This window comes from Coffea arabica, chromosome 7c, assembly GCF_036785885.1.
Source record: "Coffea arabica cultivar ET-39 chromosome 7c, Coffea Arabica ET-39 HiFi, whole genome shotgun sequence".
Taxonomy (NCBI): Eukaryota; Viridiplantae; Streptophyta; class Magnoliopsida; order Gentianales; family Rubiaceae; genus Coffea; species Coffea arabica.
The window spans coordinates 16,087,341-16,114,121 of NC_092322.1; the positions used below are offsets into that span (position 1 = coordinate 16,087,341).

Below are 26,781 nucleotides of genomic sequence, written 5' to 3' on the forward strand. Positions count from 1 at the left end.
TGGAACAAATTTGTGTTTGAAGGTCATCTACTGTTCATGGTTCATGTTTGTGCGATAATTTTTGGTGATCTTAGGGACATTCTTCATCTTAAATTTAAAGGCAACATTACCAATGGACAAGATTAGCCGGTTTTTTTTGGTATGGTGGCTGATCTGCAAAGGGTTTACAAAACCTTGGTGGTTCGATGGAGGTGTCCAGTGCAACATGTGGTCAAGCTGAACTCAGATGGTTGTTCTAGAGGTAACCCGGGTGTGAGTGGAGGTGGGGGGATGCTTCGGTGTTTGGAAGGAAGATTTCTTTTGGGATACTCGTGTTTCTTTGGGGAGATGATGAGTTTGCAGGCTGAATTGAAAGCGCTGATTTATGGTGTTAGGCTGGCTATTGCCTGTGGGTATTCTGATTTGCACTTAGAATCTGACTCTTTGGTACTAATTCAGGTCACCCAAGGGAAAGCACGGTGTCCATGGCAGTTGTGAGGGGACTTACAGGAACTGCTAAAAGATAGAAGGTTCTTTAGAGAGGTGTCACACTGCTTTCGGGAAGCGAATTAACCAGCTGACCGACTTGCAAACATTGGAGTGGATTCAGGAATATCTTCAACATATGACTTATTTTGTGATTTGCCTCGCTTGGTGAGAGGTGACTTTGCTCTTGATCGGTCGGGAATTCCAAGCTTTCGTAGAGTTAGAGTATAGCAAGTTAAGGTAGCAGTAGTGCTCTTTTGTTTTTGCTTTACGTGTATGACCTCCTTATATTTTATCAAATAAAGTCACTATTTATTAAAAAAAAAGATACTTCTGAATGCAAATCCAGGCATAACAAGCATAAGGAACTATATCAACAGTACAATAGACATATTCTTAGCGAGTAAAATTGGTCTTCTATCACAAGCATAAAAAGAATAGAGTTATTTTCAGAAACTTTTTCAATACCTCAAGCAAGTTTGCAAGTAGTCCTGCTCCTTTTCTTCTCCATATAGTGGTTCTAGGATAACAAAAGACTAGTTAATTCAATATCAACAAGGAACTGATGTACAAATAGTAGTCAACAAGGAAAACGATAGACCAAGACAAAAGCGAGCCTAACATAAAACCAAATAATACCATATTAAGGTAGAAGTAGAATGCAGGGTGTCAAGGAAACTAATATGAACATAAGGAATCATAAATTGACATGCAGTGAAAATGATCCCACAATTAATATTTTTTTCATATTAATCAATATTAACTTCATCTAATATTGACATTATGAACTTCCTATAATAAAATGTTAGCATTATGTTCCAAAATTAGAATCAATCATCAGCCTCATCTTCTTGTTGGGCTTCATTAAAAAAATCATCATCATCACATTTATCGTCAATCGTATTGCCAATTCAAGATTATCCTCATCAGAGAAGAATCCATCATCAACTTCAGCAACATGTGTTTTGGATTTTGTAGTTCATGCATCAAGTATAACTCCATCAACACCTTCCCTAACGCATGAAACATTACTATCCTCAGAATTATTGTGATTAACATGCTGCCACGCAGAATGCTCATCCTAGATATCTTCACATATATCAATTTCTGGATCAATAATTGATAGGGTGTTAATTATTGGTTATTTTATTATTAATTTTCCCTTTGTCCTTGCCAAATATTGTTTTAATTATTAATATTTACTTATATTTGATATTTGGACTTAATTTCAGGGAATGGAGCAGAAAATTACTAAAAATGAGGGATTTTCTGGAGCAAATTGCTCCACACATAAGAGACCTCAAAAAGTTTCACAAACCCGGGCCCACCTAGAGCTGCAGACGGATTGCATCTCCTTTTGCTGAGTAGGAGTGTTTTGAGCATAAACAATCCTACGGGCAATAGGAAACTAAAAGCAAGGAATTCGGTAGAGCCCCACTTTTGGTTTGATTCTCAATTTCGACGGGGACTCCCGGGATAAGAAGCTTTAGTCATTGTTGGCTTTAAAGAGGAGAAAAACGTACAGAGGCTGGATAGATAGTAGTTATCACTAGTTTTAGGATAGTTTTAGTTCAGTTTTAGTTCTTCTTTCTTTATTCTTGTCTGGCGCACGCCAACTGTTCGATAATATTTCCCAACGGGAAAAATACTTCTTTTTCACTCTTGCTTTCTAAGTGCAAAACGTGATGCCTTCGCAATCAATTAATTGGCGTGGCGATTTTCTTATGAGGCGTGGCTAAGCCTCTCATCTAGTCGAAGGCCAACTTGAAAGCGCGGTTCCAAATATTTGTGAGATCGAATTAATTTTATTTATTTCTTTTATTCATTAGTATTTGTACGTTTTCTGATTTAATTGCTTATGCTTGTTATGTTATTTGAATGTCAAGAGCCCGATATTTGAATTAATCTAATGATCTAATGCCAAATTAATTGATTGAATCCGTAATTGTTCAATTGATTAATATCAGTAGCGACTAGCGTGATTGATTTCATGTTAGGGAAACGTATGATCTAACTTAAACAAACCCTCGTAGCGTGCTTGTTGGTTAGGATTGGGTTTTTCTAATTATTAATGCAATCAAGTAATTAAATCCTACGGTCGTACCTAGGGTTATTTTTTGGTTAGGGAAATAGTTAACGGTTGTACATTAACTATCGAGAAATTAAGGAAAGATTGGTTGTTCATCGCGTGTATGACAACTATAACCAATTTAGTAATGAGTAATTGAATTATCTTTGCATCGATGATCAAGTGAATGGACCGTGTCTGAAAAGTTGTACCTTTGGCTAGAGTCGTATTGGTTATTGATTATTTCCTATTTATTTCTTTTAATTGTTTCATTAGTTAGTTAATTAGTAATTTTATATTTTCCAAAAATCCCCCATGCACTGAATTTAAAAGAGACAAATATCCTCAGTCCCTGAGGAGACGACCCTACTTGCCACTATCAACTATTCAGTAATTTTTGTCAACTAATTAATTCAGGTATATCGGATTAAGCAAACTCTTCGGGAACATGGTGAATCAAGTAACCCATTGCACACCTAGAGTCCCCTGCTCCAGTACCTAGGGTTAATTATTGACTGCTTTTAGTGGTATTTAGGTTTTTATTATTATTATTGCACAGGCTCGACACCCTGTCATTTTTTGGCGCCGCTACCGGGGACTGGTGCCAGATTAATTTGTTTCATTTTGAGTTCATCTTGTTTTCATTTTTGAGTTCATTGTATTGCCAACTCAAGATTATCCTCATCAGAGAAGAATCCATCATCAACTTCAGCAACATGTGTTTTGGATTTTGTAGTTCATGCATCAAGTATAACTCCATCAACACCTTCCCTAACGCATGAAACATTACTATCCTCAGAATTATTGTGATTAACATGTTGCCACGCAGAATGCTCATCCTAGATATCTTCACATATATCAATTTCTGGATCAATAATAAAAAGATCTCGAGGGGTCATCTTGACAACTTATTCCATTCGGGTTCCAATGCACCCCGAACATACCAAGCTTGTTGTGCTAGAAAGGCAAGGATGAAAGGCAACTATGCTGCACTATCTAAATTCTAATATACCATCATCAAATATGGGTATATAACCACAAAGTTAGGATTTTTAGCTAAATTTTAGTGTGTCACTTTCCAAGAATAGCTCAGTTTTAGTAGAAAAGACATGACAAAATAAACAAAACAACAAACACAGCAAAAAGTTGATAATACTCAAAGGTATTTAAAAGTCCATAGAGAGAATGAAATTTGACCTCAAATCAAGTTAAATTCATGTTAAGAATCCAAAAGTCCTACTTTAACAACATATATTCATTCTCCAACTATACATATATATACATATAATTTTTGCTTCTTTTGAGAAAAGAAGTTAACAATTACAAATGATATAGAAATAATTAAAAGGGAATTAGACTGGTACTAGAGTAGGGACTCCGGCTGAATAATGAGGTACTTATTTCCCTTTGTTGCCAAGGAATTTACTTAATCCTATATACCAGAACTTAACTTAAAGATTTTCTTGCTTCTTTTGAGAAAAGAAGTTAACAATTCTGAATGATACAGAAATAATTGAAAGGAAATTAGACTGGTACTGGAGCAAGGACTCCGACTGTGCAATGAGGTACTTATTTCCCTCTATTGCCAATGAGTTTGTCTGCAATGAGGGACTTCGACTGTGCAATGAGGGATATCTTTGCTATCATTTTGCTTATCTGGGGTCTAGTAATTGTTTCAGTTTGGTATTTCTATTGCAAAGATAAAACAAAGAAACAAACCTAAGAATCGACTAAGAAACAAATGCAAAATTGAGATAAAACTATCGCTAGGTATAAGTCTCACCATTTTCCGTTGAGAATCTACTTAAGCTATTTCTACTGCAGAGAATAAAGATGAAGGAGGTGGAATTAGGTTTCAGAGAGAGCGAGAAAAATTAATTGATCAATATTTAGGAATCAAAGAGATTAGCAAATATTGTATTCCGACACAATAGAGATTTTGATATAGAAATTGAAAAAAAAAAGGTTGGAGTATAGGTTTCAACTGAGGATAGCATCTTTGTTGCAATGTAAACTGAACCGAATAACTTTGTCGCTGCTTCTACTTCAGCTAGTGAATTATAATTCCTTTTTGTTGGCAAATACTTCTCGAAACCTTAGAGATCGGAAGTTTAGATTGGGAAATTAGGCACTTTGAAGACATTAGAGATTCAATAGTAAATGAAAATTCAGAATCAAAGCAGGATCGAAATTGTTAAAAGAGGAATTTGAAGCTAGGTTTTCATATTTGAGAGAGAAGGTGGAAATTTCTTGAAAGTTTAGAGAAAGTCCTGACCGAGAGATACAGAGACAAAATGAGAATATCAGCTAATTTGTCTCAGGGGACCAACTTTGCATCAATTTGTAGTCAAGGGACGATGTCATTTTAGTACGGCTTACTTTCCAGCAAAATTACCATTGCATTAGTTATTTGCAACAAATTGCCCCTGTGTCGCACTAAAAGTGCCATAAAAACCCCAATTTGTTGTAGTGAAAATCTCTTTTGTGGTTTCTAAACTTAGTTAGGTGTATCAATGGTAGGGTTTTAGGATAGATCCAAACCCAAATTCACTAATTTTATTAATACTCAAACCTAGACCTTAGGTTTGGGAGGGGAAAAAATTTTGACATGAGCATTCACAGGTTTGGATATATAATTACTGTATGTGGGTTTATGGAAAGAGAGAGCTTAAAGATCTATAAGAAAGATTAGGAATCGAGTCTTGGATATGTACTAATAAATAATCTCAAAATCTTTACCCTAGCTCTAGTCTGGTAGCTTATTTTTAGGTAAAATGTTGAAGTTAGATCTTTCCAATTCCCGTTGGATAAGATCAGACGGAGTAGCCATTATAAAAACTATCCATAAGCCTATGACAATGGGATATATACATGCCAATGAAAGCTAGGGGTTTGAACGAGGGGTCTGCTCAGCTTGATGCATTGATAGCCCCAGAATTTGCCCTTATGTCTTCTTTGGGCATTAACTTGAATCGAGATGCATACCATATAAATTAAAAAGTAAACTAAAAAAAATAAGACATGTGGGAAAGATAACGAAAAAAAAATAATCCAATTACCATTTTCAAATAAAAAAAAATCAACGTTCAAGAATGTTGCACTTATAAACTAAAAGCATAAAATGTTATGAAATAATTCTATTTGTTTGAAAACTTTTACCAATGTTTAACACTTAAATTTGCATGAATCTAAACCGCCACTTTTTCTCATGTGTCTGGATAGGATTTCGAGAATATGACGAGAGCTTTATGAAAATTTTCATTTAATAAAAGAAGCTTGACATGCAAAGCTGATTCGCACGGTCTTGTTGTAGTCCATGTTAGTTATGCTTCGATAAAGGTAAACATGTAAATAATTGCCACGGCCATATTCCTGAGTGTAAGGTAAATATAGTTCTTACAAATACTACAGAAGGAGGTTTTATGGTCATCACATATCAAGAAAACATTCAAAAAACCTAGAACTAGAATATTGAATGCAATAGAATCTGTAGTTGTAATGTCTTAGTTTCTGCAAAGGCTAAGACAAATTCACTTAAGTGACTCAGTACACAGGTTACTCTTTAGTCAAATTTGACAAGTTCATCCAATCGAAGGAGCCATTTGTACAACACTAGTAATAGTTCACGTGATTGTAATATCTTAAAATATATTATTTTTCAGATACTAAAATTTTTTTAAGAAATTTTAATCATCAACATCATAATATAGTATTTTTATGTTTTTTTTTTAAGCTAGCCATGACATATGCTGATGACAAAAGGGATCGGTCGATTGTTCCTCTTGTGGATCAGTCGACTGATCCTTTTGTGGACGAGTCAGAAACGGTGGGAAGGGAGGCTGAGGTATCTGAAGTTGTGAGCATGTTAATTAGCTCAGACTGTAAGAAGGATTTACCTATCATCTCAATAGTTGGGATGGGTGGCCAGGGTAAAACAACCCTCGCACAGCTGGTGCTAAAAAATGAGAGTGTAACGAAGTATTTTGATGAAAAAAATTTGGGTTTGTGTGTCAGACAATTTCAGAGTGGAAAGGCTGTTGAACCATATGCTTCAATCCCTCGGGGAAAAGAATGCTGAGACGACAACCAGGGAAGCATTTAGAATGTACAAGCCAAAAAACTTTACGTGGTGGATCATTTATACTGCATTTTTGACAAAAATAAAATTAACATAATACAAAGAATTCAAATTACATGTATGTTTATTTTTCTAACTTAATTATATTCTTTGTTTGTACAAAATTGTGATGATTGTGGTTTATATGCAATAGAGTCATGAATATACAATAATTTTGGTAAAACATGATATTATCAATATTTGATATGTTAGAGTTCAAGCTATAAATCAAAAGGTGTTTTGTTCATGATTTCAAATTCAATCCTAAGGGATATGTCAACTACATTGGAATATTTTTTGTCCCTTTTCATTTAATAAAATTTTTAAAAGTAACCAGCTTAAAAAAATAAATAACATAAAAATACTATATTATGATGTTGATAATCAAAATTTCATAAAAAATTTTTAGTATCTGAAAAATAATATATTTTAAAATATTACAATCACGTGTTTGCACGTGAACTATTACTAGTGTTATTAAGTAAGTTTTTGATACCTCATCATAACCTGCAATTGCCTTTCTGGGATTTGTCATAGTGACTTTAAGTCTTTGGTAATCATATATATCACAAATCTATCTAATGAATCAGATGTAAGCAACAAGCTCATACTCCATGTACAAGATGCACAATTATCAATATGAGGTAGAACATAGAAACTACAAATCTCAGTAAATTTGTTGTCCCAAAAAATAAATAAATAAATAAAAGCCTTCATAAATTTGAAACTCTAATCATCATTACTCATAGTGTGGTAATAACTTGAACTCAACGTCCAACAAGATTTAGAATGTAAAAATATACCAAACAAATTAAACTTGAAAGGCTAATGTGTTTCAAACGACTAAAAACCATAACTAATTTTGAGAAACACTTCCTATATGTTTAAATTTCTCCCATCAAAGTAAGTATTGAGATCCAATACCCGATAATTGTAAGACTTGAGGTTGTATAGATGATGACTATGATAAAAAGCATTATCTTGGCATCTAGATTTCCCAATAAAGCAAATGGTGCTTGAGGCACCATTTGTATTGAAGGAAAGGAAGGGATACCAATAGAAAAGAAAGGAAAGGAGAGTAGAGCAAAGTAGTTTCCATCCATCTTATTTAGATTAAGTATGGAAGGAAAAGAAAGGGAATATTGAATTTTTGTTTGAATTGAAGAAGGAAAAGAAAGGATCAAGTGTTAATTTACTAGAAAAAATAGGAAAAAATGATTTTTCTTTCAAAAAAATTTTAATTATTTCAATTAATTTGGTTTCATTTTCCTCCGTTTCTACTCACTTTTGGGTGGAAACTATAATTCAACAAAACAACTAGAACCTTTCCCTTCCTTTCCCTCCCTATCCTTTCCTTTCTCTCCTCAAAAATCAATCCAAACCACAAAAACTAAATTCCTCTAATTCCTCTCCTCTCCTTACCCTCCCATTCCTTCAATCCAAACTATGCCTAAGATGTTAAACGTGCGGAGGAACATGATTCTGACATGAGAAATATCAAAAATGATGCTAAATCACATCTACAATGGACTCAGATTAAGAACATTATGTTGATTAGTAGGGTAGCTAATAAAGTAGCTCATATATTATTTTTCAGATACTAAAAATTTTTTATGAAATTTTGATCATCAACATCATAATATAGTATTTTTATGTTAATTATTTAAAAAATTAAAAATTTAAATTCAAATGGCATAAAAAAGAGCATTTAGATCATTTGAATTTAACCAAAAGACCAAAATAAGACAAAAATATCGATACTATTACAAAATAAAAGTGCTCTTGGAACAAAGAATGATTTATTGTTTGTACGTTTGTATTGGTAAGAGCAAACTAAGTTTAGAAAAATATAAAATAATATAAATAGTAAATATCACATTTTTTTTCAATTATATTTATTCCTTTAAAATAATTAATTTTCTGAAAATTTTAAAGAAAAAAAATCTAAAAGCATCATATTCACGTGCAAAGCACGTGCTCCATTACTAGTATATCCAAGTGTGATATAAGTAGCTTGTTTCACTAAGGTTGTGTTTGGATTGCATTTTTTAGAATTTTTTATAGAAAAATTGCTGTAGCAATTTGATGTATGTGAGAAAAAAAATAATAGGGAAATGTGATCACGGAAAACAATGCAATTTTCTGGCGAAAAATGACTGTTCAAACAAGGCCTAAGGCTTCCGGTCTGGCAAAGGTTGAGTTTAAGGGCCATTGGAATTTGGACCCTTTCGTGGTTCCGTACAATTGTTGATTGCCAAAGTGAAATTTCTATACCAAGTTATGAGATGTAGGTCAGGCAATTGATTTTTAAGATATTACAATCAGTTGCTATTAATGATAATCGTGGTTTGTATGGTGCTATTTTATCTTTTTCCTAGTTTAATACTGCTATTTCAGTTACAAAGGTGTCATCATTTTTTGTATATTGAAATTTCATTGGGTGCAACATAAAAAATTCTTCATATTTGTAAAAGTGCGTAATTGTAAAATTTACTTGTGATATTTGTGTGAAGATATACAAATGAATAAGGGTTTTCTTGTCATTGTATGTTTCTCCATTTCTAGAGAGTATCTATTTTTTGAAATTGATTTTTTTTTAATAATCTCAACTAATGACTAATGAGAAATTTTTCAGGCTTCAATTAAGAAATTTTGATATATATAATAATAGGAAATGGAGTCCAATGGTAGGTAAATAGTTTTTAATAAGAAATTTTTAATTATAATTACCAATGCCATTAAATGTAATCAATTGGAGTGTTCTATTTCTTTTAATTAATGCCACATTAAAATGCAATAATTCTAATTAAAAGACATGAGAGTAATTTAGGAATAACAAAAACTAAGATAAAAAGGGTGCTTACACTTGCACTACCCAATACCAACATTTATACTTTTTATATAGTAATGATAATGATAATGATTTTTTTTATCATTTTCTTGTGGAGCTAGTTTCTTGTCTTGTATTATATACTTTATTAAAACTTTTTAGTGTATCTCTCCTTTTATTTATTTAAGTAACAATTTAGGCTTAAAATCCTTTTAATTTGCAATTAGAAAAACAAGACAACACGTTATACGTACTTTGACAAAACTGTATAGCACCTCATATTAGAGACTTTTCTCTCTCTGTCATCTTGAATTTTCTCTCCTTTTATTTATTTAAGTAACATCTTGAACTAAAATTCCTTTCCTTCAATATAAAAAGAAAAGAGAGAAGACAATTAAAAAGTAAAAGAAAGATGATCACATTCTTCTTAGAAGACAATTAAAAAGTAAAAGGAACATGATCACATTTTTCTTATGGTATCCTTTTCTTTTTTTTCCCTTTTTCTTCGGATTTTCAATAATTAATGCTAAAAAAATGAACTTAAAGAAGGAAAACAAAAAACACAAAACAAAGGTTCACGGCAGTTTACAATCGCTAGTCTTGTCCATAAAATGGAGTAATAGGAAAAAAAGGAATTGAAAATCGGCCAAAGAATCCTTTACACTTTATTTTTACTTCAGCTGTTTGTGGCGTTTCTTGGTGCCTAACGCTATAAAACCTTTTTCACCTAATTCTCTGCTCATCTAATTGCTATTGTCTCATACCTAATTAATGATGATAAACATGCCTTATAATACACTTAGAAGGAAGGCTTTCACATCGCCCTTTCATAATTAATCAATAGGAATTAAGTAGATTGGATTTTTAGTTCTTTAATGCTTCATCCATTGATTTTTATGTTGGGGACTTATCTTCCTGAGAAACTCAATCCGCTAGTTTTTTTATTTCTTTTTTAATTTTTTTTAAGAGAGAAAAAAAAAAGAAAGGACTTCAAAGTTGAATCAATTGAGACCTTACAGTCACCTTATTAATATCCTTTTTTTCGGAGCTAATTTCCATCTCTAAAAAATGAGGTAAGAATAATTTAGACTGTTTCACCTATTTAGACTATTGGTAAAATAAGATCAACAAATCTCTCAGTTATTCCAAAAACTACATACTAGACTAGTTAATTAGACTTTTTTCAACAATCCATGACAAGAAAGTACTGGACTTGTGGACTTGCTATACACCGGCAAGATCATACTTTTTCTGTGCTTTCTATAATATTAGTCTATTTTTCAGGTTTTCAAGCCTTATCTTGGCATGAAATATATTATTCAAACTTAATAAAATGTCGTTAGACTCTTTCATTTGTGTATGAAATTTGTGATAAAGTTCATTTTAAACGTTTGAAAATTGAAAATCAATGGAACCACAATCATGTTTTAGAACGGTTCACAAACCAATTTACAACATTTTCATATTTTTTTAGGGCTTGGGACAAAGTGCACCATTGCAGTGCTTTTCGTTTTCAGTTTCAAATTGATCATTCAACTACGACACGTGTTTGGTCCACTGGTCAGGGAAAGCTTCTTAGAATTCTTCCTACTGTTAGGTTTAAGATTTGAATTTTGGACTTGAGACTTGTCAGTTAAGGATGAGAATGGTGCAAGGAAGGGAGAGAGGACTACATATATATTTAGGTAGCCACAATAAGTGACAAAACCCTTTTCATCTATTTCCCTCATCTAAATTATTTATGTGTAAAACTTGGAGCATTGAGTGTGTCTTTCTCTTGTTGTCTTTGTAAATTTTTTCGGACAATGGCAAATCAATATAAATAAGTGGGGAAAAGTAAGCTTTTACAGGCGGCTCCCCTTCTATACATTTTTTTAGGCACACCAGCCAAAATTCTCTGTCATAATAGAAAACGATGTCCACTAGGGAAAGCATGAAAGAGTTGATCTTTTATGGTGAAAAGAGGTCGAGACATACCTTATTAAAATGGTATGTAACTGAATGAAAAACTCGATTAACATCATGCTTCAAATTAAATTTGATTGACATCATTCTTAGATTAAACTCGATAAACTTTTCGATTAATTATGAGTTTCTATTTGAGTTGAGTTTTATCCAAAAATTTAACAAATATGATTAATTGTTAATAAAATTCTTGAACACGAAATTTTCCAAATTGAAAATGAGCAGCATGCAAAACGACCATCTAAAAAACTTAATAAGTTTTTATACTATATCAGAATAATTTTGTTTCATAGTGACGAGATAATAAAATCATGTAGCTTATTACTCTAAATTTTTGCTTTTGAATTGGATGAAAACCTCAGCTGATTTTTTGAGTATTGCAAATAAAATCACTTAAAGAATGGATTTCGAATTCCACAATTTTGAACCAACTTGTCTTAGATGAGTTGATCACCGGCAAAGTACAAGATGCAACCCGACTGCAGATCAGGGATTTAAAAGATGTGCAATAGTGCATACAACCTATTAGTTTAGGGTGGAATCCTCTTCCTCTAACCCCCTTCTAATCTAGTTGAGCCCTCCTCTAGTGCAGATTAGAGTAGAAGCAGCGGTGATATTGCTCATTGACAAAAAAATATATGAAGAAAGAAAGAGTTCCATAGTTTTGAGCAATGAACTTCCTAATAAATAATGTTCCCTTCCAACATAAAAAACAGTAAACATCATGTTTGCTTTCATAAACAACATTTAGTTATGGTGGGGAACAAAACACCACTGCAATTTGTTGCATCGGATTCGGAAGTGTATGAATAGAATGAGTTGGTCAAGAACAATGCTTTTGTGAAACGAGTGCCTTTGGTTGCCTATTTCCTTAATTTTTTTTTTAAAAAAAAACCCACACACACACACACACACCAACCCAAAAACAAGTACAATGCTGCTTTGTACTTATAATAGGTATTTCTATTGGCTCTTGCGCATAACATACATTTTCATTGTGTGCATTTCGTATAAAATTTGCTGAGTATCTTTTGATAGTATATTTGATAGTATATTGCAAATAAACGTTGCCTTTCTTAGCAAATTAATTTTCTTATTGTGAAATGTTTCCAAAGCAAACACCAAAAGGTTTTTTTAGTAATCAACGAATTTTTTAGATATCTCAATGAGTAGCCGATCATTACGACTTTTTTACATGCACAAATTTATTGAAACCAACTACAGAAACTAGGACTCGCAAGTTAAGTTTTGTCTAATTCAAAACGGTTCATTTAATTCTTACAATATTTGGTATATCATATTATTAAGTTGTTGTAAAATTCATGATTACATCAAAACTATACAAATTTACATTAAATATAATAAGAATTATGTGAATCCATTTCTACTAAATAGAACTCAACAACAATTTCTTACCTTATACAAAAAGATTCATCAAGAAGCTGCCCCCACTTTGATCAAATATAAGCCTCCCCAATCGTGGCTAGAGGTCTGTTTGATAACATAAAAAAGTATTGAAACTAAACCTTTTCAGACATTCAGATGTTTTGAGTGTTTAATAAATGAAAATCCATCTGCTAAATTTGTTAAGTAATGCTAAAATTGTGTATATTTTTTTCAGTACAAGAATCCTAACTGAATGTTTAATTCTGATAAGAATCAATAGAATTATTTCAACTATCTCATCTTATCTACCAAATCTACCCTTATTTGTTAATTATATTCAAAATTCTTATCTAATTAAACAACCTGATATTTTCTATCTAATGGTTTTATGTTTCTTTTTTCTCCCTTTTTAATGACTTTCATTTTTTTCTCCATACTCCTTATGTAATATATTTCATCTTTTATATTAATTTGATTTAAAAATAAACATTATCATATTCACACCTAACAATTTTAAGCTAATTAAATTGTAGGTTCTATTTTTTTTTTGAATGAAAAGATATAAGGGCAAAATTGTCAAATCAAACTTATTAAGCATTCAGCTATAAATATTTATCAAACAGCATAAATAAGTTTAGCATTAAAATTCAAACATTCATATATTTCTTTTCAGTGCTTAAAATTCAGCAAATTAATTGTTTTAGTATTCAGATTTCAGAATTCAGATTCAGTTTTATCAAACGGAACCTAGCTATAGCTAGAAATGAGACGACTTTTGCTATTTCTTTTCAAGCCATATTTTTCTATTTTCTTTCTTTTCCTTTTAGATGGTTCTTTTTCCCTTTTGCTAGTTAAAGAGACTTTGAACCTTACAAAAAAAAAATGAATGAAAGAAAAGGGAATGCTAGAGAGCCAAATCAAGAGACATCTTAATTACCAGGTTAATATCCCTAGCATCTGTGGGTGATGGAGACTTTATAAATGTTTAATTTTTCTTTGTTTTGGCTCAAGTTGATGATACCTAATATTATTTTACATACAATACAATCGTGCTTAAGATGGTGAACAAGAAAACATATTGTTCTGTTTGCTTGGCATCATATGTCTTAGTATCTTCAATGACCAAGTCAGACTTGATTTTAAATGCATTTAAGTTTCTGGATATTATTAAGTTCTCGATAAATTAGCTCAAATAATTATCATGATAGTTGCCTTTGCCTGGAGCCAATGCTCATGTTTGTAGTGGTCGAGTCATGCCTCATGAGTAGTTTGGTGATATGACCACCAACTTAACATTGCTAAATTCCAACTTAACTAGTAGTTTGGTGATAAATTAATGATGTTTGTAAAATCAGATCTCCGTTTCGACTCTTAATCCCTTCTCATTTTTCTTTTTCATTATAAAACTAAGAATCTACCTTAAATTCTTTTTTTTAAAAAAAAAAGAAAAGAAAAGAAGGTAAACTAGAATCCACTAGTATAGAAGTTGATTCCAAACCTGCTATTCCTAAAATATGACCATAAAATATTAGTACCGTGAATTGTCATAAGAAAAAGATAACATATTTAATGCAAATGAAACAATATGCATATAGTAGAGTATTAACAAAATCAGCTTTGGCAGTAAATGTATTTGTTTTTTGTGAATTAGACTGGTTTAAACAACTTGAAGAAGTATAAAGTATATTGGATAATATCAATTTTGAAACAAGGCATTCTTATCAACAATTTGCCTAATAAGCTAAACCTCATGATGAAAACTAAAATTGTCAATCTGGGAAAAATCATCTATCTTAAAATCTTTTAAAAGGGGTGAAGGAGTTGGTCACTGGGGAAAATGGATGCAGCCAGGGTTACATTCTTGTTACAAGATCAACTAGAAAGACAATGATTATTACGGCTAACTAGGTATGTGTTACAAGTTTACAAATGTGCATTTGCAACAGATACAAATTATACATGAATTACATAATATTTAGTTGAATCAACCACCATAAATAAGACCCCATAATGATTGCAGAGACAATGTTTAAGTTTAACTGGAATCTCTACATATGCTAGTCTTTGAAGAAGAAACTTATATTGACCAAGTCTCAGAATCTAGAACTCTTCTTGAGGAATAAGTAGCATAAATACCCTGCAACTGGTGCTCACCCCTCCCTACATTGCATGAGAACCAAGCATGGAGACGATGAACTACACTTCTTTTCCTCTCCACCACATCTGTCAATCTGGTAGTGAATACAGAGCAAGCAGTATTCCTCGTGTTCATTTGCAGTTTGAACAAATATTAGCAGATGATTATAAATGCGACTGTTTAGGAAAAAATGAACGTGGGTTCTACTGGGAGAAGCAGATTGTATATGACCCTGCAACCTACTCATTGCCTATACGTATTACGGCACCAAGGGATTTTCTATGTGAATCTTCTGCTTTCCTGCCATACTGCAACAAATGCAGGTATTTATGTTCCCAGAAGGGACCACAAGCTAATGCAGATGGTAATCAGATGCTTAAGGAGATTATGATGAACGTGTACGAGCCTGCATACGAAGAGCTGTCCGTCAAAAGAGTTTCTCAGAGAACAGCAAAGCATGGAAGAGCCCAGGCAGGAAGAAGTTCGAAAGAAAGATAGTAGAGACTGTAAGAACAATGTCAAACTGGAGCAGGACAAGAGAAACTCCAAACAGAACAGTATGGCACGGAGTGAAAGAATTGATAGTGAACGTTTCCTGTTAAAAGTTTCTCTTCCAGTTTCTCTAGGTTCCAAGATGCCAAAAGTAAGTTCCACAAAATCACCTTCAAGGATGTCAAGTTCAGATATAAGCATGACTAGCACAGGCAGTCACCTAAAGATGAATAATACCGACAGCAAAACTAGCTCAAAAATGGGCAAAATCAGGTAAAATTCTCAGCTCTGGTTCTATTGTGCATCTCTAACAGGCACTTCCTGAACACTATAAGCATTCTATCGTCTCATGCAACAAAGATTTTCTCAGCAAAGCCACTTCAACAACAGGAATACTTATTGCGTAAATCTGTTCTTCTGATTTCCGAATCAATTGAGATGCAGTACTTTGAGAAACATAGTATTTACCGGTAAAGTTCAGGAATCCGGGACTTGTAACTATACTTGATTCTTTTTTAGACCAAGTAAAAAAGATTCAGCAGAAGAAAACACATCCACACATTTTCTTGAAAACATTCAGCTAGGAGAAGAACTGTCAACTCTGCAGATGATAAAACATGCAGGACAAAGGGATTAGAATATGAAAGTCACAAAACTGCATCCCTTTACTGGTAGAAATATAGAAAACTCCATATACGCCAATGGGTATTGATGCTTTAGCTGAATTATCTATATCATCACATAGTACAATTTGCCTACGAACCCTAGAAATCTTTTAGCAAGGAACTTCAAGCATCATGTCTAATGCAGGTCTGGTAAAAGCATTTGTTTTTCCTGGTAGGTGGTCCTCGAGCAGTGGAACATCCAAACCATCAAGACAATGGGGGTGTCTCTTCCTCTAGGCCGAAACATCATGGACCATATGCGGAGTGTAGCCCATGTAGATCCAAAGGATCATATAAAAGGACGACTACACTACATAGTAATAATGATCTACATACTGTAGCATATTGTGAAGCAAAAAAGACATCAAACCGTGACACCTGACATTGGTTGTCCATGACACGATAATACTCCATTTATCCAATTTATTTACTTTATATTTGGCAAGAGAATCAAAGTGAAGTTATTAGCATTTCTGCAAGCATGAGATAAATTATGGAACATCATAATAAGGGAAAATGCAAACAATAAAGTTATGGCTTCAAGATGCCCGGTAAGATTGTTAATGTTACACACATGGCAACAATTTTCCCAGCTTTTCTGATTTCCTTCTGATAACACAACTAGCAGTTCTTGAAATGAATTGAAAAAAAATCCAGATAAGTCACAGAATTAAGAACATAATTGTGTAATAGCAAGACTCCTAACATTTTCTCCAACAGAAAAACTTTGGAACTGAATAAATTCTTTCCTTTAATAATCATAAATCAATGTCTTTCAAAAGATTCTCTACAAGCAAGCACTGAAGAAGTAGGTATGCCTCAAACTAGATAGCATTTTACATCCCCTTTTTTCCAGGAGAGAGAGAAACATATACTGAGCTATATTGATCCGCTAGTAGCAAAGATCTATTTTCTACAGCCTAAGACCATCTAACCCATCTAAGTTTCTGCAAGTTTGATAATTAGTCTTGTATATCCTATCATAAACAGAAGAGCTGACTTTATGAAAGTCTAGCCATCACATAGATTAAGCCACCATCCTTCATAATCTCATGCATCATCATCATCACTGTCCTGTAGAAAAACTCCTCGTACTTTTGCCCTGCCAAACAACAACTGTCAAAATCACACAAGGGTAAAATATAAAATGAAGTTTGCTGGACAAGTCAGTGACCTGCGATAAGCTGGTACAACACGAGTTGTGGCTTTTGTTGATGCTGAGATTTGTGCTGCTTGCTTATCTGCAATTTGGAAATCTACTCTTTATCTTTCCATATATGAGGAAAAGGAAAGTGAGAAAAAAAAAGCAAAAAAGAAAAGAAAGGGCTTGTACTAAGCCAGTTACGCAACCAGTTACTTAGTAACCTGCCTTTACAGAAAAAAGAAAAGAAGAAAAGAAAAGGAGAAATCAAATAAGAACCCAATTGTCAAGCCAGCAGTTGCCTGAATCTTGTGTAAATGAACAAGCTTGTTGTGAATTGATCCAAGAGATATAATATGTTCATAATAACGAAAGACAAGTAAAGCCACTTCATATGTCCTTGAACTAAAAGACACCAAGAGAGATCATCGACGTCATATGTAGACGTTGTTGGTTATTGGACACTGAAAGAGATGCATTACATGTTATAACTAGACGCAGTCAAAGCCAATTTAGATATCATTCAACGGTGGACTAGAGGATTCCAGATCATATTTGAACCATGTTGGTTATCTTGGACAAATCTAAGAGCATTAAACTTACATCTGCAGATATGATTATTCAAACATAAAAGGATAAGGATGCTGATAGATTACCAGGAGAACGTGTGAACGGAGTGGTGAGTGAATACATAAAGCCAACAGTGCTTAGGGGGAGTCAGAAAAAAGAAACCTAATCCACAGGAAAGTTGGTACAAATGGTACAGCAGAAAGTTGCATCAGTACAAATGTTCTGTGTTGTATATCTTGCTAGGGTGTTTTGAGATGTTTTTAAACCAGATTGTATTATCTTCTTTACCAAAATTGATGGACATAATTTCTGTTGCTCTTTTCATAGTCACCTTCAGCTTGTCCACATACATGCACCTCTTGGGTTCAGATAAAATACATTACTTGCCAATTCGAAAAGAGAATGATATACACCTCTACAATGGAAAGATACCCTGGTTGCATGGTTTAGGAACAAGATCCAATCAGTCTCTACAACTGACCAAACACCATAAATGCATAACCTTTCCTTTAACTAGATTGTCACCCTATTTTGTTTACTATACTGATATCAGCCATCCCAGAAAACATATTCCTCTCAATCATAATCCCCTATGGTGTTAAACTAAGATCAGAAACTTCATCTTAATTACATAGCAAATACCCAATCAAGGATTAGCTCATCATGAATTGGGTACCTGGAGAATCTTGTGATGGCGTAACTAAAACACCATCTGAAGTTGTATCATCATTCATGTTCTGCAACTTTTGCTTTTTTGAGAATAGCATCGAGTTGAGTTGTTTCTGAAGAGTTTCACTCTTTGCCTGAAAAATAGATGAAGCAAACATATCATAAAAGAATACATAGCAATTCACATCATCCGCTATGCCACCAAAGAGATAAATATATCTCAACAGTAACAAGATCCTTTACATACTTGATTACAACAAGATGGCTAGAAAGGTATCACCAGACTAATCTCATAAACCTTTTTTATTCAAGTTTTCTACGAACACCAATTTAGAAAAAACTTTTCAGCACTAAGTATTATTGCATGAGAACCAGACACTTTCTCATGGTGTGCAACAGAAGTCAACAACCAAACATAATTAGGTCATAAGTTAACATTATGCAGCTCAAACTTTTAGGTTGCAAGTATTAAAGAGGAATTGCTTCAGCTAAATCAAGATCCTCACAGCCAAAGCTTTAACTGGATAGACAACCAAAGGAGTAATATGCAATTTATACATTGTCGTAAGACAGATAGTAGCCATAATTCTCTAAGGAATCAGTACTTCCCAAGTTCAACTACAGAGGAATTGCTTCAGCTAAATCAAGATCCTCACAGCTAAAGCTTTAACTGGATAGACAACCGAAGAAGTAATATGCAATTTATACATTGTCATAAGACAGATAGTAGCCTAAAGTCAAGATAATTCTCTAAGGAATCAGTACTTCCCAAGTTTAATTTAAATGCCTCATTCAAAGAATTTTTCAAGAAATTGGTATTTTGTCTCCAAAAGTAATATTGTTCACTAATTTGGCATCAGCTGGTGCAGCTTTCACAAGCTCAAGAAGAACATTACTAGAAGAACATTTTGGAGGGCTATAGCAACAAACATACCTGTTCTGCTGCTATTCTATTTGTCAACTGACAACAGCGTGTCTCCTCTGAAGGAACAATCAAAGTCATAGTCAGATAAATAACCAGATGCATGGTTTTATTTTATTACGCATATACTCATTATCAATATTTCAAAAACAAATAGAAAAATGCAAACACAGACAGAAAAAAAAAACTCTAAGCACATCTGGGGAAGGCAATAAGAAGTGATGAATACTAGCCCAGACTGGTTGCTAATAAGGAGGAAACACCAAGATAATTATTGGTATTGTGCCAAAACATTTGCAAGTCAATTAGTGCCTTATCACCCATTTGGTGTTTAAACAAGAGCAATCAGTCACCTCTCCACCCTACAAGCTTTCCTTGCTTCATAAGGAGCCTCAAAGAAGGCCTTATATTAAAAGATAAAAGCTGAAACCTTGCAAAAGATAATATAACAAGAAGACATCTAAGAAAGTAATATGAACCATTAAGAAACTTATTAATCGAAAAAACCATCTACTAGAGCAGTGGAGTAGAGGAAACCTTGGTCTAAATACTAGTGGTATATAACTGCTTAGCTATGTTTGAACCACCTAATCACATTCTTCACTGAAATGAAAAGTAGAAGATGCCCTTTTCCACCAGTTTAAAGAGTAAGAGAATCCATATGGTCTGCAAAAATAAAAAGTTCCTTGTTTTCCACCATTCATAAGTGTATGTAGTATGAAAACCCCTTTCAGATGCCATAATTGAAGGGAAGACTGTCTGTCTCTTATTTGAGCATCGCGAGCTTAGATGAGAAAAGGACCTTTTATAAGTGAAATATGCATCTTCTTATATGCCTTGTACAGCTCCAGCGAAAGATTTGCCATAGCCTCACTTGCATTGACATCAACGAGTTTTACAAGAGAAACAGAGATGCGAGGCATTCCCTTTGCTTTTTGAGCAATTAATTTTGCATAAGCAGCACCTGCAAAAGACTTACAGGTGACTCAGAAATCAGATACAAAGTAGAGACACATTCATGTAAGCTGACTAAGCATGGGGAAAGCAAAGCAAATCTTGCAGAGAAACAAATACAGGGCAGCAGTTGTCCCATGATTCATGAAGTGAAAATGACAACAAAAAGACAATATAATTCATTTTTCCTGTAATTCACCATTTAAGCGCTCAAATCTAGAAGAAGACATGCCCATTTGGCAGCCAAAATGAACATAACACTTAGAAACAGCTTTAACTCCGGCAAAGTAAATAGACAGAAATCAATCTATACCATAAAATGGAGCTACTAGATGGTAGGGAAAACTAAATATATCTCATCATCACGGTAACCCTACTCTTTCTTTCTCACAGGAAGGAGACAAAACAAAACAAAATATAATTCCCAAGCTTATGATAAAAAGTACCTTCTCCTATTGAATTCTCTTGTAATTATTTAGCAAAGATGGTTGCACTTGGGGGAATACGCTGCAGATAGAATGGGAAAATTCAAGGAGCTTAGAGCTCCCCAATATCTCCCCCCCAAAAAAATTTTCCCATGCAAAACTTTCCCCAAAACAAAGAAGGCAGAAAGCAAAAATGCAAAATACGAGGTAAACCAAGGCAAAGAAAGGAAACCAAAACAATGTGAAAAATTAAGCCTCATTTACTCAGAAGAAGATATCAGGCCAAGCGATATCTGAACCCTTAACTGCAGTAAATCTAATCCCACAAAAATCAGATCATGCAAACGGTATGGTTGGTTTACATTCCATGCATTTAAAATAAGCTTCTAAGTCAGCAACTAAAACAAGAAATGATTCCACATCATTCTTCAACATGTCCAACATAGAAGGTTTCATTTAGGGCAGAAACAGAAGGAATACTGACTTTATGCATCAAACCAAAAAGCAAATGACAGTAAAACACCTCCTGATTTGGATTCTCCCTCCATAACAAGCTTTACGTCATCAGACTTTATTGAAGCAACCACGTATTCTACAAACTCAGACCAGGATCCACCTATTCCAATGCTGTCCCTCTGAGAATGAAGAAATTACAACAACGATGAATTTAAAAAAAGGAATCAAAACACAGTAAGTTAATTTTGGGAAGTACCATTCACAAAGAAAGAATTAGGGAAAGTATAGTTATGTATCCTTTCATGCCATAAGAAAGCAAGGTCCTGTTGGAAAATTGAACAATGACCTTCAAATCTAAGAAAGCAAAGTGTTATTTCTTTTAGAAACTCAAAACACCAAAAGTAGTCCAAAAACCCATCCCAAAGTTCCCTGTGTAATTAGTAACTACCATACCAATGACACCACAGACTAAACATTTTACTTGTTTAATAATGAACTTTAATCGTTAATTACTCAAAATGTCCAAATCAGTATCAAATCAACCTCCTGTAATGTCTGATTCTAATGGAAATTAAGAGGGTCAACAGATTTTTCTTTAGCAGATTCTTCTTAAAAGATGTCCCACCTGATCCACTGAGCTCAAAATTAGCAATCATAGAAAGCTTATACTCGAGATTTCAAGTTTTTAATATCTCCACAGAGTGAGTTCCTACAAGACTAGAATCAAGTAGCAAAAAATTGGGCATAGTCATTACATGCATATTTTGGCACATGTTCTACAAATTTTTATACTTTTTGCAATCAAAAGATTGTATGTGTTTTCCCAACCTTGAAAGTTTTCAAAAAATTTCTGAATTTTGGCAACAAAGGTGTGCTAACAATACTTTGCTTATGCAGATTCTGACTAAATGACACTGCTATAGTTCTACATTGCACTCATTTTCAATGCGTTTTAAGTTGGAAGCCTAACTTCTCTCACTTTTAAACGCACGTCTCAACCATCCAACAAGCAATTTGTACCTCCTTTAAGAATCTTAATCAATTTATTCACTTACTCTAATAATGTACTGTCAATTACTTCTTTACATTCTCTATTTCTCTTCCAATCTTTAGCTGCCCACAACTTAAACAATGATCAAAAAAGCTGCCAAAGAAACTCCTTCATCTAAGAGTTGTACGTCATGCTACCATAGGTGTACATCATCAACAGAATTTATAAAAAAAAAAAAAAAAAAAAAAAAAAGGAACCGTTAAACCAAGAAAAAAGATCAGATTGACCATGTCTTCAAGTTGGCTATGAGATTTAACCGCTGCCCAGGTGTTGGAATGGAAGTCACTGACATGGATGCGGAGGGTAGATGGGTTATTTGGCAGGGGACCAGCAAGGAAGAGGAAAGGCTCCAAAGGTGTCGTTTGCTGAGGAGCTGAACACCACTCTGCTTTTAGCTGCCCAAATACGGGTTCCATTTCCTCAAACCCCATCATCCCTTTTATTTATCTCTGTCCACAAACAATAAAAATTCAGCGGAATTTAGATGCTTGAATTCAAACCCATCGTCTGAAATTCATCAAGAATGTCATACAATCACACACATAGAAGTGCGTTGTGTGTGAGAATTTGAACAGTGAATAAACTATACCTGGAAAAATAGGTGCTGTGAGGAAAAAGGGCAACAAAGTTTTGGGTTTTGGGTTTTGGCAAGAAAAATGTGTTAAATGCAACAATCCCTGATTTTTTTTAACGGCTGTAATATTTATTGATCATCCAAGAGGTATACCTTGCATGTATGCCACGTGGCACCTCGCATGTATGTCACGTGGCTACCGAGCTGCATCACCTCGATTACTAAGTTGTCTCGAATTCGAATCTATTAGTCCTCTTTGAATCAAGAGCAGGTAAAAAGGAATAAACTTGTGGCTCTCAGAAATAAGTGTAACGTTAACCAACAAATGATAATGACTGTCTTTATCAGACAAAGGATGGAAAATAGTCATCTACACTAATATTTATTCAACCAAATTATAGACTAATGTTTACCCAACCAAACTAAAAGATTGAATCTCTATCTCTTCAACACATGCCATAAGGTAAGGCATTTGAAACACAATACACACTATTAAACTCTTATAATTTTCGGCAATTGAAAACTGACTTAAACATCGAAGTGACCTTGGAAACTTGATCCTAAGATTCCCGACCAATTGATTCTTTTCTTATAGGTTTCTTAGAGAGTTATGCATTCACACGATCGAACTCCCTACCTTTCATTTGACCGAATTCCCAGCCTGTCTTTCTAGTTCAGCTTGGTAAGAAGAAGTACTACTTCAACAATTGGTGCCATCTGTAGAAGCAAAGTAAAATAATTTTCTTATGGCAATCGCACTAAGAAGACTGTTGGAAATACTAATCAAAGTAATCCCAAAGAACCTTATGACAATCCTGGATAAACTTAAGACAACAATGATGATCAGATTTCAAAAGAGAAGAAAGAATGAATTCTGAAATTTTGTATTAGATAACCTCCCTTTATTTGAGGACATTGTTCACCAAATGAAAGGAAAAGGCAAGGTGAAAGAAGTGCAAAATTGAAAAGTTGTAATAAAGAGAAAGGAAGGGCAAGCTTTATAACTCAGGTGATCACCCTCCTTAGAGGAAGCAAGTTCAATCCCCTCTTAGAGAGCACATTCTATTTTAGAAGCTGGTCAACATCACTCACATCACTTTCATGCCCGATCTACAAGAAGTCATTTGAAGTGTCACATGCCTAAGGATCCAATTTGGGATAAACTCGATTTGATCCTATAGCCACCAGTATGAAAACCTTTACACAATTTCCCTATTTGTTAAGCAAATTAAGGATTATCCTCTATCGAGGAGATTCAAAATTAGTATCATGGATATGTATGATGCATCTACAGATCTAAAGGATCACTTGTTTAGGTTTCTTACTCACATGCAGTTGGAAACTGCGGCAAACAAAATTTGTTGTAAAACTTTCCCAATGTTCTTGAAGGGAAGGGCTCGGCTTTGGTTTCAAGAATTGCCTCCAGGCTCAGTCAGGTCTTTCTCTAAATTAGCAAGGCAGTTTGCAACATAGTTTGTCCCTTCTAAAGTTTATTCCAAGAATGTAGCACATTTAATAGCGATAAAGCAAAGGCATGATGAGTGTCTCATGAAATATATGACTCGTTTCAATAACAAAAGTCCCCAACTCTGAGATAAGGATGAAAAGGTGGCAATGGTAGTGTTTATAAATGGCTTGAGAATCAATAAGCTATATTATAAACTTGCTATATTAAAATCACCTAGGACGTTGGAAGAGAGAAAATAAAGAACTTTTCTTGAGAGAAGACTGCTTGAAATAAGGGTTCATAGGCATCACACCTGAGCTCTGATAGTATAGAAAATGTCCATCAACTGCGAATTGGAAGGCAACTTTATGAATCTTTTGTCCCTTAATAATACTGAACCATGGTTAACTTGTGGGCAATGTATGGATATTGAGATCGTTAATAGAAACATCCTATTATGGATAAAAATGATGGGAGTCGTGGATGGTGGGAAACTAGTTGGGCTTGAACAATACTGTGCACTTGAAATGCCACGTCGATGGTGGCAGCACATGGTTTGCCTGCTGCTTAACTGAGTGGAGCCCATAACGGACTGTCCTCCTAGCATCAAAATCCCCCGTGGCGACCTGCTAGACTACATTACAGGTGACCTTCTTTGATGGAGGAGATGGTTGGTCGTCATCTGGGCGACTACTCTTCGATGCGGTCTTCTTTTCCTTACCTTGCCTTTTATTCTGTTCAGTATCTGTGGAGAGTTGAACAGCAAGAGTATTGACCTATTGGGCGGTGAAAGACTAACCTGTTGTTGGTCAGTAAAAGACTAAGCAGGAGTTCTTGAAGACAAGAGTTGGGAAAATCTGCCATTATGACTATAAAAAAAAAAAAGAGGGGTCAGATTTCTAAGTGTAAAGAAAAAGAGAAAGGGAAAATTATAAGTCTCATTAAATCCCTATCCTGGTCACTGGATAGAAAACCAACCAGTTTGGTTGCTACAGTTTGACTAGTAAAGAACTCCTTACCATATAATTTGACTCTAGAACTTAGGAGTAAATCAATGGCATTCATGTTTAAGTCGGCAAGATATGAATCAGTTTCGACTTCCCTAACCTTCCAAAAATTATGGGGAAAGAAGCTGATTTTCACAAAGAGAAATTCATTCTTCCAATTTTAATGGAAGAAAGAACTTCGTAGAAAATATTGAGAGTGTCCTTGCTATCTTTTGCTAGTTGAATGCCTAGCAAAATAGAATCACTTGAGTTGAGAAATTTTATATAATACTCACAGAATAAAGGAAGAGAATAAGGAATTACACAAAGATAATGGTAGATTAAAAGGCCTATGATAGTTCTAACAAAATTGGGGTGTAGTTGGGTGATCCTAATCCTCCAATAAGTAAGGATGCTAAAAGGAGCAGTTAGGATAGGAAGTCTCAACACTAAGATGAGCTATTCCTTATAAATAGCAACGTATCCAAGAGGAGATCGGTTGGCTCTTTCATCAAGGCTAATTGCCCTAGGCTCGAAGGACTCAAGGATAGAATAAGTGGCCACTAACTTGTCTACATACCCTTAAAAAAGAGTAGAGGAAAAATTGGGGATATGGCAGAAGTTTGTGATAGCAGGGTCAAGTAGGTTAGTTTGAGCATTCAAGTTGTGGCCTTGGTCATGCTCCCCAACCTGACTATCTCTCTACTCAATATTGAGCACCTCTAGAGGGACACATTAGACTAAGGGTGTTGTTCTAAGGCATTAGCTTATTCTATAGGATCTATTCTGAGATATACGGATAGATTTCTAGAAGAAGAAATGGGAAAACTCATGACTTCTATTGGCTCGGACAATTCTAGGATATACTCAAAATTGGAGTTTTGGTTTAAAAAAGCAAAAAATTAAGATGAAAAAGATGAAGAAGACAAAGAAGAAGAAACGATTTCTACCCTAATAACTTTAGAAACATGTCTGTATCTTGGTGAAAATGTAGTGATATCGAAGTGATCAGTCATAAAGGAAACAGAAAAGAAACTTACTGATTAAAACATAAGGATGAGATTGCCTGAAGAATGAAAGAAGGAAATGTTCACCGTAGAGAGAAGCTGGAATTTTCTGACTGGATGATTGCACAATATTGAGAGTCTAGAATTTGGAGAGAATACGAGAAGCCAAAAAGTTAAGTTTGGTGTGGGAAGTCCCCTATTTATAGATAGAAAATGGAGGGAAGTAGATAGAATTTTGTGGACTTTTGAAATTCAAAAAAAAGTAGTTGCATGTGAAATCTGAAAATGTGCACGAATTTCTAGGAATGATGTGATTGATGGACGCAATTTCTTAGAAGAATAGCATCTAGAGTGCTAATGCAGATAGTTTGGAAATAATGATTACCTAACTCAACCAATAGTGGACTATCATGTGTCTAGCTCATTAAAGGTCAGATCCATTCAGATAAGAATG

At 34.1% G+C, this 26,781-nt stretch overlaps 1 protein-coding gene across 11 annotated transcripts; it reads right to left on the minus strand.

The window, feature by feature from the left end:
* Positions 1 to 16,851: 16,851 nt before the first annotated feature.
* LOC113697787 (uncharacterized) lies at positions 16,852 to 26,521 on the minus strand. 11 transcript variants are annotated; one of them, XM_072058198.1, is made up of 10 exons: positions 26,361 to 26,519; positions 24,648 to 25,203; positions 23,525 to 23,604; positions 22,541 to 22,762; positions 21,330 to 21,441; positions 20,230 to 20,391; positions 19,440 to 19,486; positions 18,513 to 18,639; positions 17,300 to 17,366; positions 16,852 to 17,227 (listed from the first exon to the last, which is right to left on the minus strand). In XM_072058198.1, the coding sequence occupies exons 4-10, from the start codon at positions 22,745 to 22,747 to the stop codon at positions 17,176 to 17,178; spliced, it is 774 nt and encodes a 257-aa protein (XP_071914299.1). In that variant the 5' UTR covers positions 22,748 to 22,762; positions 23,525 to 23,604; positions 24,648 to 25,203; positions 26,361 to 26,519; the 3' UTR covers positions 16,852 to 17,175. The 11 variants fall into 11 exon arrangements, with proteins under 11 accessions (XP_071914299.1, XP_071914304.1, XP_071914305.1 ...); XM_072058203.1 differs by having other exon boundaries at positions 26,415 to 26,497; XM_072058204.1 differs by lacking the exon at positions 26,361 to 26,519 and adding an exon at positions 25,354 to 26,314.
* Between the last annotated feature and the right edge of the window lie 260 nt (positions 26,522 to 26,781).

Excerpts from the sequence above, each read along its gene's own strand:
- LOC113697787 (XM_072058206.1), bottom strand. The coding sequence starts at position 22,747 with ATGATGGGGTTTGAGGAAATGGAACCCGTATTTGGGCAGCTAAAAGCA. Across the intron at positions 18,640-19,439 it reads ATAGAATAGCAGCAGAACAG|GCAAAGAGTGAAACTCTTCA; the intron begins GTATGTTTGTTG and ends TCTATTTTTCAG. Across the intron at positions 17,228-17,299 it reads GTTGTACCAGCTTATCGCAG|GGCAAAAGTACGAGGAGTTT; the intron begins GTCACTGACTTG and ends GTTGTTTGGCAG.